Consider the following 10,903-nt stretch of genomic DNA (forward strand, 5'->3'; position numbering starts at 1 on the left):
TCTTACTGCCCCAAAGCTCTTGAGGTGGGCAGCGACCGCCATTGCTTTGGCAGCCCTTTCGGCCACGTGGCGGCGCCCGTCTAGCCGTCGGCTGAACCAAAAACCAAGCCAACGCATGCCCGGGTAGCGCTCGGCCCCGGAGGCGCTTTGTCCGCGTCGACCGCCCGGTAGTTGGACCGGGGTAACCGTTCTACCATTAATCCGGATTTCCGGGTTGCGACCGTGCCTTTTCTTAGTGATATGGATCACCTCTGTCTTTTCCGCTGCAAAATGGATCTTCTCTTCCGCCGCAATTTCGTGCATATCCCGGAGTTTATCTTCCAGCCAACGTACGTTTTCCTCCAACGAGGGTGACGATTTCCATGTAAGCACGTCGTCTGCGTATGCCAACCGCCACTTCGTACCGTTTTTGACGAGATACGCCAAATATAGCATATATAGGATCGGGGAAAGGGGAGACCCTTGCGGGGTGCCGCACCCAAGCCGCCTAAAGCCCGTGGTCGTACCCTCCAGCCGGACTCGGGCCTGGCGGTCGTTTAAAAAGTTAATTACGAACCTGAGGAGCATTTTACTAAACCCAAGGCTCCGCATTTTCCGTATTAATCGCCCATGGAGGAGGGCGTCGAAGGCGCCTTGGACGTCGCATGCGACAAGGGTGACTTCCTCCCCGCGAGCTAGAGCCTGCTCGATATCGTGGGCGAGGGCACAAACCAGATCCGTCGCCGATCGTTTGGGTAGGGCACCGCCGTGGGTGCAGCTAAGGAGCCCGTTGTCGTGTATGGCCCAAGCTATCCGGCGTGCAACGAGCCTCTCGAGGCCTTTTCCGATGCAGGAGAGGAGGGCTATAGGCCGCCAGGATCGAACGCTGCTCCGGTCTTTCTTCCCCGTTTTCGGTAGCATCGCGACTTCGGCCTTCTTCCAAGGCGCTGGGAAATGTCCGAGTTCCAGGCAACGTTGGTAGAGCCTGCGCACCGGCTCGGCCAACGAAGCCCATCCGGCTTTTAGTAGCCGGACGGTCATTCCGTCGATGCCCGGGGACGTGCTCGTAACCCCAATGCAGGAGCGCTCCGCCTCTTCCGCACTAACCTGGGTGTCCCAAGGGATTTTAGCCTCGTCCGGCGACCAGGCCTCCAAGGGGTCTCCCTGCAGGTCATCCTCCGCCGAAAATCGGCCAAGCACCTCCCGTTGCAGTGCTTCCGCTTTTGCTAAAGGCTCGCTCACTTGCTCGCCGTTAATAACCAGCGGCGGGGACCGGAGGCGTGGTCCGGCTCCCAGCCAGCCCACCATGTTCCACAAATCCTTATCGTCGCGCAGTTGGTCGATCCGGTGCCTCCAGTACTCCCGCTTCGCGGCCCGCACCCCTTTCGTATAGGCTTTTTCCTCGGCAGAGGCGTCTGCCCTATTTACAGCGCTCCGTTTAACCCGCTGGAATTCGGACCAGAGCCGCTGGCAGTTTTCGGTCCACCAGGGAGCCGAACTGCCCCTTTTTCCCGCCGGCGTACCCACGACCCACGTCACTTGCTCCCATAAAGTTGTAAATTCAGCTACCCACGCGTCCAATGCGTAGCCATCGGCCGCGGATCCCGGGTCCGGCATGTCTTGCATGCCAAAAGCAAGTAGCTCCGCGAACTTTGGTAGCCGGTCGTCCCTAACCGAAACGTTGACCGCCTCCGGGCGGGGGGCGCCGCGCGTCCGCAGCGTGGTATAAAGGGATTCGTGGTCGGAGCCTGTGTAAAGACTGCTGTCAACCACAGTTATTGTGCTGGGGAGGTTGGAAAAGACCATATCCAGTAAACCCCCGTCGCGGTGGGTGGGCACGCCGATATTTCCTGTAAAACTCATCCCCTGGGCTTGCGCCCATGCCGTCAGTTGATCCCCTCCGCGTGCGTTTGCGCGGCCTGGCTGGTATGTAGCAGCCGCTACGTTAAAATCGCCGCCTAGCACCGTGGGTCCATTTGGCACGGTATTGCATACCATTTCCAGCGCGGCTTCAGTGCCCGGAGCCCTATATACGTTAACAAACAGTATTCCGTTAATTTCGAGCCAGAGTATGTCCCGCGTATTTTGGCCCTGCGGTAGCCGTCGTTGTGCGGCCCTTAGGGCTGCCCCCTTCTTGACGTAGGTGAGCACCCGGGGCCGGAGCCCAGTCATGGCTTCGTAAGTGTTGGCGTGCCATTCGTCCACTGGCGCAAAAATATCATAGCCCGGGTGCGTTTGTGTAGTCGTATTTAGCCCGCACCATGGCTCTTGAACGTTAACCAGGTCCACCTTTCTCTGGTGGCACAACTCCAATAGGCTCAGATGCACACCCATCCTTTTACCTACGTTGGCCCAAACTACGTCGAGGCATTCCCGCTGCATATTGCCGAGCGAGTATTTCGTCATATTAATCGACGGGTTGCTTCCAAGTCTATCCTATCAGCGGGGCAAGGTTCGGCAGCCGCTGCGTCCTCCTCCATTTCCCTTGCATTTCCTACAGTAAACTATAGTCACAGGGTTGGACCAGACCCTCTAACGGACAGGCCAGCTAGAGCCCTCCTAGTCGCTGGATACCCAGCCTGCCACGTAAATACAAGGTTTGCACCTTAAGCCTACCGCATCCACAAAAAGGCCTCTTGGTAGACCGACGCGCGCATCCGTCCTCTCCGGCTAAAATAGCGTCTCTTCCGCCTAACATGCCGACGACATTATCTGCCCCGGTGTACGTCCCTAGTGCGAGTAGAAAGTTTCGAAAAGCCGGCGACACCCCGTACATGTCCATCCACAGCTTAGTCCCCCGTTGGTTCCTGGGCTAGCCCAGCGCCACAATGTGGACATGAATGCAATCGAGTTCTTCCCGTCCTCCAGACCCGGCGCAGATTCCCAGTGCGAGTGAGAAGCATGGGGCGCCTCAGTCACACTATTCCACCACGGCCCACCGTCCACGGGGTGTACCAAGGGTGCGAACCAAGGCCGTGCCCACGTTTCTTGCTTCCCGTTACCCAAAGCCGTCTCCAGCAATGGGCCGACCACGTCTTGCTGTCGGGACCCTTTGGAGACTGCCGCGCCGGCACAGTGCTTCCGGTCCACGTACAACTAACCAACCCCCGTAACGGCACTACCTCCTCGCTGCAGGCAATCCCAGAAGGTGTGAGGGGGTGAGAGGGTGCCCTGTCGATTCGAAGAACCGTCGGGTGGTTCTCAGCCTAATTTCCCTTTCTTTTAAACCGTATTGTCTAGCCTTCCGGGGAAGGACGCCTGCCTTTCCGGCTGGCAAAGTTTTTTGTGCCACGCTGGCTCGCATCGCGAGATTGGGCCTTGTCTTGTGCGCCTCTATGCGGGTGGCGCGCCGAACCGCCGATCGGACTCTTCCTTCACCGCGATCAGTGGAAAACTCGTCAAAGGGGAGATCTGTCGATTATACATGGGTGTTGCGAGGAAAGGCGTTCCGTGTAGTGACGGTGCTTAGGGCGACAGGTTGAAGAGTTTTTCGTGTGTGCGCGCCTGTTAGGGCTACAGGCGGAAGTCCCGCGCAAACGTTAACAGCATGGTCCGTGCGCCCATACTGAAAATTTTGTGTACGGGAGAGAGTTGGTGCGGCTCCCTACATCAGGCATACCAAATCAGTACCTCGGAATTGAACTTGGCACATGAAGAGAGGAAACAAATCAGGTATCAATAAACTCGGGGTACTTTTAATAGGGACAGTATGGGTTTGCCGACACTCCGGCTAGCTTTAACTTTACTATGATTTGATGGCAATGCCGTCTGAATTTAGAAGTATATTTGTAACAGTACACTGGTATGCTTGAAGACAAGCTTTTTGATCTCACCCGGGAAACTATCGACTACAAACGTTATAGAAATTGGTACGTGTCGATCACTAGATAAGCAGGTACACATTCCACGACCGAGCAACATTGAAGCCTTTTTTTTCCAAAATCTAACACGCCTTTTTTGTCCATCCAGGGTTTGAGATTTTGGAGCGGTATGGAGACTATTTCGAAGAAAAGGTAAGTCAACTAAATACATAGGGTTTTTGCCCAGACTAATCGTAAAAACAACTCAGTGTCGCCACGTCTGCTCCATTCCGCTTTATCGTCGGCCCAGAGAGACAAAACTTCACTATACATTCCTACCTCATCTCAGAACAGTCTCCTGTTTTGAAGGCATTGGTAGAAGGAGGATTCAAGGAAGCAACTGAACGTTCGGTCGAATGGGATGACGTAAACGAGCAGACTTTCGTTAGCTTTTGGCAATTCGTCTACAGCGGGGACTATGAGACTCCAGAGCAGCTCCTTCCGCCTGAATCAGGACCCACAGCCAGTCATACCAAAGCAGACAGGTTTGACGCTCAGTCTGGCGTATGCAGCCGACCTGAGCAGTCTGAACCTGAAGTCCTGGAGCCAGACCAAGAGGGGCTAATCCAGCCTTTTGAGGTTGAGAGTTGGGGCTTTATCGCTTCGTCCAACAAGTGTTGCAAAAAGTGCAAATGCTGCAAAAATAAATCCCATCAATGGTATGAGGATACTGTTGTGAAAGAGGAAACACCGTATACAGGCATAAAAAGAAGAACAAACAAAGAAATGCTATGGGATGACTTTGAACGGTCATGGCGCATGGACCTTTCCGTCTTTACCAAAAAAGACACATTTGATACAGGAAGCGGGCTGGGCGTCAATACCCTCATTCACCATGGCCGAGTGTATGTCCTAGCAGATCGCTATGGGATCGGTCGACTGATGGATGTATCACTGCAAAAGCTCCACCAAGCTTTGGTCAAGTCCAAAGTACCTGAAACGAATCTCAACGATATTGTGGCAATGGTACGGTTTTGTTATGCAGAACTGGTCCCCGAAAGGTTGAGACGGTTGGTGGTGCATTATATTTCCTGTAACTTGGAGACCTTATGGAAGATTAAGGAATTTCAAGAGCTTGTGGAGGACTATGGTAATTTGGCAAGGGCACTTGTGGGGTCCATGTTGTTGAGACTAGACTGATTAATGTGCACTTTCTACTTTGGTATCAGGCGAAAATAACCACATCCTGTCACCGTATGTGTCTGCGCAGGCCTTTATTAACTTAACTATTCACAGGAAGCACCAAGCACCTAAATTACTTTTTGTTCAAAACTATCGCCAAAGTCGGCAAAGGCAAAGACAGCTTTTTGTAGATCATCACCAATCTTTTGCATCAGGCCGTAGAAGAATTTGGCGTTTTTGGCACTTGGATGGTCGGCATTTTTGCGTTGTCGCTGGAAAAACTGGTCACCTTCAGGGTTTTCCCATCCCTGAAAGCACGACGTCAGCAAAGATTCCGCTAGTGATTCCGATATTTCAGTTCTCACCCTTTTGCGGAGGGCATTCAGCTCTCTTAACTCTGGAGAGTTCCCCGTCAAGTAGGCAGCCATGACGTGCCATGGACCTGAAACCTCGGGCTTGCCGTGACCGGTTCTCTTTTGTTCATCAAGTTTCTGAGGTCCTGTGCCTGTCGATGTAATTTTGTGCTCTGATTCCATCATGCCGGAAACATGTTCAAAGTTTATGATTTTGCCACTGATGTTTTCCGAACACCAAAGAACTGCGTACGTTCGGGTTACTGGTGAGTTAATTATAACTTTTCGGTTTTACTGGCATGTATACAGTGTTCATCCGTCCGAGCGGCACTCATAGCTAGCACCCAAGTTCACATGGAGGATTCAAGTAATAACGCCCGGACCAAAACCCGACACAAATGCTATTTTATAATTTATCAGCAGTTGTTGGATAATTAATATGCGACTATCCCGCTTTAGTCACCTATCGGGTATTTATAGATAACGTTGCGTACCCCCTGTTCGGCACCCCCCCTGTTCGGCACTCTGAAAATCTAACAACGAAATGCCTACTTTTATAAACTGATTTAAATATAAAATTATCAACGGACAAAAATACAATCGTTTTCACGCTTCTCCGGTTCATTAACCTCTTCTTCATCAGCTAAAGGTTCCAAATTTTCTATATCATTTTCCTGCAATCCAATAATGTTCTGTTTGTTAACCAAAAGCTCGTTTGGATCCGGAACCACCCTCCTCCTTTTAGCCGGCCGTATTGCCTCCAGTTGTGCTTCCAATAAGCTGATTTTGTGCTGGGCGTTAGCCAAAAGGGTATCTTTGGCTTCGAAGCTTTTTTGGACTTTTGCAAATAAAAGACGTGAAGTAGCGTTGGTTTTGTTGGATTGGGAAAGTTTTTGCAGTTGAAATCGGACATCTCGGGTCGTTTTAGGGGTTTTCCAAATAAGTAAAGACGGGTCGTTAATTTTTTGGGCTGGGCTTTCCGGTGTTTTATCCCTTTGCAAACCGTTGTTTTTATCTTTTATAACGTTGGCGTTGCTATTTTCTAACAAAAAAGGGCTTAAAAGTGGTTTAACCAAGTTTACCGGCCATAACCCCGTTGTACGCCAACCAGACTGAATGGTTTTTGCTATAAATGCTTTTAATCTGGCTTTTCGATAACAAAGTAGGAAATTTCGTTTTCCAATAACTGTTGAACAGCAAAATTGGCTAACAAATCCAAGTTGGCGTCGATAAGCTTCTTTTAACGGCCCAAAAACCGATAAATCCAATGGTTAAAGAACGTGTAACGAATAACGTTGAGCTCCACATCTCCGACCCCCCTAAAGTCCGGCCCCTAAAAATATCTACTCAGCCACGTCAACCCTTTGTTTTATTTTATAAATATCTAGACGAATTTTTCACTTTAGAACTTGATTTTTGAAGATTCTTGCTCCAAACCTTCCAATGAAACAGTACACTGAAAATCAGCTTCTTGCTGCCATTTCTGACATAAGAAATGGCAAATCAGTTCACAAAACCTCGCAAAAATGGGGTATTCCTCGGAGTACCCTTCACGATCGTTTAAAGGGGGCCCAGTCAATTCAACAAGCGAAAAGATTTTGTCAAAGGCTTTCACAGGAGCAGGAAACCTATTTGGCAGATTGGGTACTTGCGCAGGCCGCGTTAGGCCTTCCGCCAACGCATCAAGAACTACGCTATTTTGCGGAACGAATTCTTCAGGCCGCCGGAGAAAGAAAAAGCCTTGGGAAACATTGGGTTAGCCGTTTTATAGCCCGATATCCAATTTTGAAAACCCAAAGACCCCGGCGAATAGAAAATGCCCGGGTTAATGGGGCTACAACCGAGGTAATTAAATCTTGGTGGTCCTATTTGAAAAATCCCGTTGTCGATACTATAAAACCGGCCAACCGTTGGAATATGGACGAAACAGGTATAATGGAAGGCAAAGGATCTAATGGCCTGGTGTTAGGGCGTAATAAAATCCGGCCATTACAGTGAAAAGAGCCTGGAACGCGGGGTTGGACGAGCATAATCGAATGTGTATCAGCTACGGGGGCTGTTATACCTCCCCTCGTTATATTTAAGGGGAAAAACGTACAGCAACAATGGTTTCCAGCTGATTTAAGTCCTTTCGATACCTGGCAATTTCATGCAACCGAAAACGGGTGGACAAATAATGAAACAGGTATCGAATGGTTAAAAAAGGTGTTTATTCCGTATACCCAACCTTTAACCCCTGAAAAGCGGTTATTAGTTCTGGATGGCCATGGATCACATATAACGGACGAATTTATGCTTCTTTGCTTGCAAAACAATATTCAACTCCTATATTTACCCCCTCATTCGTCACACGTTCTTCAACCGTTGGATTTATCGGTTTTTGGGCCGTTAAAGGAAGCTTATCGACGTCACCTGGGATTTGTAAACCAGTTTTGCTGTTCAACGGTTGTTGGGAAACGAAACTTTCTACTTTGCTATCGAAAAGCCAGATCAAAAGCATTTATAGCAAAAACCATTCAATCTGGTTGGCGTACGACGGGGTTATGGCCGGTGAACTTGGCAAAACCACTTTTAAACCCTTTTTTATTAGAAAATAGCAACGCCAACGTCGAAAAAGGTAAAAATAACGGCTTCCAAAGGGATAAAACACCGGAAAATCCAACCCAAAAAATTAACGACCAGTCTTTACTTATTTGGAAAACCCCTAAAACGACCCGAGATATTCGACTTCAACTACAGGAAATTTCCCGGTCCGAAAAAAGTAACGCCACTTCACGGCTTTTGTTTGCAAAAGTCCAAAAAAGCTTCGAAACCAAGGATATCTTATTGGCTGAAGCTCAGCAAAAAATCAGTTTGTTAAAAGCAAAATTGGAGGCGGTACGGCCGGTCAAAAGGAAAAGGGTGATTCCGGATCCCAACGAGCTTTTGGTCAGCAAAAAAAACGTTTATGAAGCACAGGAAAATAATAGGGACTGTTTAGAAGCTTTGAACGATGGAGAAGAGGTTAGCGAACCGGGAGAGCCTGACAATGATTGTATTATTGTGCGTTGATAGGTTTACATTTAAATCGGTTTATAAAAGGGGTATTTCGTCGTTACATTTTTCAAGGGGGCCGGACTTTAGGGGGGTCGGAGATGTGGAGCCCAACGTTAAGGGGGTAAATATAGGAGTTAAATATTATTTTGCAAGCAAAGAAGCATAAATTCGTCCGTTATATGTGATCCATGGCCATCCAAAACTAATAACCGCTTTTCAGGGGTTAAAGGTTGGGTATACGGAATAAACACCTTTTTTAACCATTCGATAACCGTTTCGTTATTTGTCCACCCGTTTTCGGTTGCGTGAAATTGTCAATTATCGAAAAGGCTTAAATCCGTCGGAAACCATTGTTGTTGTACGTTTTTTCCCTTAAATATAACAAGGGGAGGGAGGGCAGCGCCCGTAGCCGATATACATTCGATTATAGTCGTCCAACCCCGCGTTCCGGGCTCTTTTCGTTGCAACGGCCGGATCCCGTTAAGCCCTAATACCAGGCCGTTAGATCCTTTACCTTCCATTATACCGGTTTCGTCCATATTCCAACGGTTTTCCGGTTTAATAGCGTTAATAACCGGGTTCGTAATATAAAGCCACCAAGATTTAATTACCTCCGTAGTAGCGCCATTAACCCGGGCGTTATCTATTCGACGGGGCCTTTGGGTTTTAAGGATTGGATAACGAGCCAAAAAACGAGTTATCCAACGTTTTCCAAGGCCTTTTGTCTCTCCGGCGGCTTGAAGAATTCGTTCGGCAAAAAAGCGTAATTCTTGATGCGTTGGCGGAAGCCCTAAAGCTGTTTGGGTAAGTACCCAATCAGCCAAATGCTTTTCCTGTTCCGTGGAAAACCTTTGAAAAGGGCTTTGTGCTTTTTTATAAGGTTGAGAACCTTTAAGTCGACTTTGAAGTGTAGACCTAGGTATTCCCCATTTTCGGGAGGTTTTTGCAATTGGATTGCCATTATTGACGTCGTTAATTGCAGATATAAGCTGTTTTTCAGTATATTGCTTCATTGGAAAATGGAGAATTAAGATTAGAAAAAAGTAAATCCAAAAGTGACAGATTCATCGAGATATTTATAATAGAAGTTGGAGGATAAAAATAAAAGTGTTGTTATTTTTGGGTGCCGAACAGGGGGGTGCCGAACAGGGGGTACGCAACGTTAGTCTGTTGATTGTTCTGCAGTGCTTGTCTAGGGAAAGCATCAGCGTCATCGATATTAAATTGCAGTAGATTTGCAGTAGGCCATTGGTTGGTTCACCTTTCTTCCGCATCATGTTGCCTCCGAAAATACCTCCTGACGACAATTCCATGCTAGGTGGTTTTGCAATGCGGAGCAAAGCTCCAGGCGCCGCATACCATTTGGCTGTATGCTGCATCTTTCATCAGCCAATCATCCAAGCCCTCGGTCTATTCCAGACCCGAAGAGGAATGAAATTGAGGCTGTCATTTACAGGCAGCGATGTCGCGGTTGCTTTTTGAGACTGGCGACCCTGCTAGCAGCCATTCTGCATATTTTGAACCCTTTCATTTTATCAGAACCTCCAATTCGCTGCTCGGCGCTTTCTACGTTACGTAGTAAAAACAGCTTCGGACGACCTGATCCGGGCACTTTGAGCCCTGGGTCCCATACAAACCCTGCAATAAGCTAAGGTATTTGTTATCAAAATGGTGCAATGGAACATGCAATAACGCAGCCTGCCATGGTGGCGGCGACTTAACACGCCTGGGTGGTGAAGGTGTTTTACGAAAGATTGGTTCCAGATTCAGTTCTCCCGAGATTTTGCATGTCGAGCATGTGAAAAATCGATTCGTGATTATGATATTTTCTTGGTTGTTCTCGGCATTGCCAAATGCTACCCAAGGTACTAGATGCGTCGAAATAAGGCCCAATTATCACCGGAAACACCGCCGGGTCCGGTTTCAAGGCTTACTGGCACAGATGGAAAGGAAATTGCATCAACAATTACTATTCTTGCCTGCCAATGAAAGGCTAACATGGCTAGCGTACTGACGGGATCCGTTCCTATTGGCGTTTTAGTCTCCACGAAATATTTGGAGTGTAGCCCAAACTGTCCAACTTGGGGCTGGACTCACAAGATGTTTGATATCACCAGTATCACCAATACCACCAGATGAAGTTCTATGACCTTTCTCGGCTGTGACGTTGCTGCCAGTTATCACATAAAACAGGAGGCCCATCAAAGCTCATTTCCACCTTCTATCTGTGGTAACATCAACTTCCTCCGAGCTAACAATCTTGCATGCATTGCCATAAGAACAATCCCCAAGGCACTTAGTACAAACACTGTGCGGTGTGACAAATATGCAGCCTTTTCTTGACTGAAAGGTCGAGGGCTTACGGCTTTATAATCAACACAAGCGGACTGCAAAGTCCAGGGTTTGCGGGGATCGTTGCCTCTGAGGCTGTCTGCCTGCCAAGGTGGTTCGGATCTGTGCCATAACCAATCATATGGCAAACTGAAGGCAGTGCCGGCAAGACCAATCGGAACAAACAAGAGAAACTCTGACACGAAGAGCCTGAAGGAACGA

At 48.6% G+C, this 10,903-nt stretch overlaps 3 protein-coding genes across 3 annotated transcripts; 2 read left to right on the forward strand and 1 right to left on the reverse strand.

Moving 5' to 3' along the window:
- Positions 1-2,675: 2,675 nt before the first annotated feature.
- Positions 2,676-3,562, forward strand: MGG_17656 (uncharacterized protein; the record flags this gene model as incomplete). Its single annotated transcript, XM_003719495.1, has 3 exons — positions 2,676-2,771; positions 2,848-3,127; positions 3,220-3,562. The coding sequence occupies 3 exons, from the start codon at positions 2,676-2,678 to the stop codon at positions 3,459-3,461; spliced, it is 618 nt and encodes a 205-aa protein (XP_003719543.1). The 3' UTR covers positions 3,462-3,562.
- Positions 3,563-4,309: 747 nt separating this feature from the next.
- MGG_17657 (uncharacterized protein) lies at positions 4,310-5,009 on the forward strand. Its single transcript, XM_003719496.1, has one exon. It carries the CDS (start codon positions 4,566-4,568, stop codon positions 4,977-4,979), a length of 414 nt encoding a protein of 137 aa, XP_003719544.1. The 5' UTR covers positions 4,310-4,565; the 3' UTR covers positions 4,980-5,009.
- An 80-nt stretch (positions 5,010-5,089) lies between these two features.
- Positions 5,090-5,497, reverse strand: MGG_14958 (uncharacterized protein; the record flags this gene model as incomplete). The annotated part of the gene is made up of 2 exons (XM_003719497.1): positions 5,090-5,269; positions 5,327-5,497. The coding sequence occupies 2 exons, from the start codon at positions 5,495-5,497 to the stop codon at positions 5,090-5,092; spliced, it is 351 nt and encodes a 116-aa protein (XP_003719545.1).
- Positions 5,498-10,903: the final 5,406 nt, after the last annotated feature.

This window comes from Pyricularia oryzae, chromosome 6, assembly GCF_000002495.2.
Source record: "Pyricularia oryzae 70-15 chromosome 6, whole genome shotgun sequence".
Classification (NCBI taxonomy): domain Eukaryota; kingdom Fungi; phylum Ascomycota; class Sordariomycetes; order Magnaporthales; family Pyriculariaceae; genus Pyricularia; species Pyricularia oryzae.

Bases quoted from the DNA above. Each gene is read 5' to 3' on its own strand.
- MGG_17657 (XM_003719496.1), top strand. From the start codon at position 4,566: ATGCTATGGGATGACTTTGAACGGTCATGGCGCATGGACCTTTCCGTC.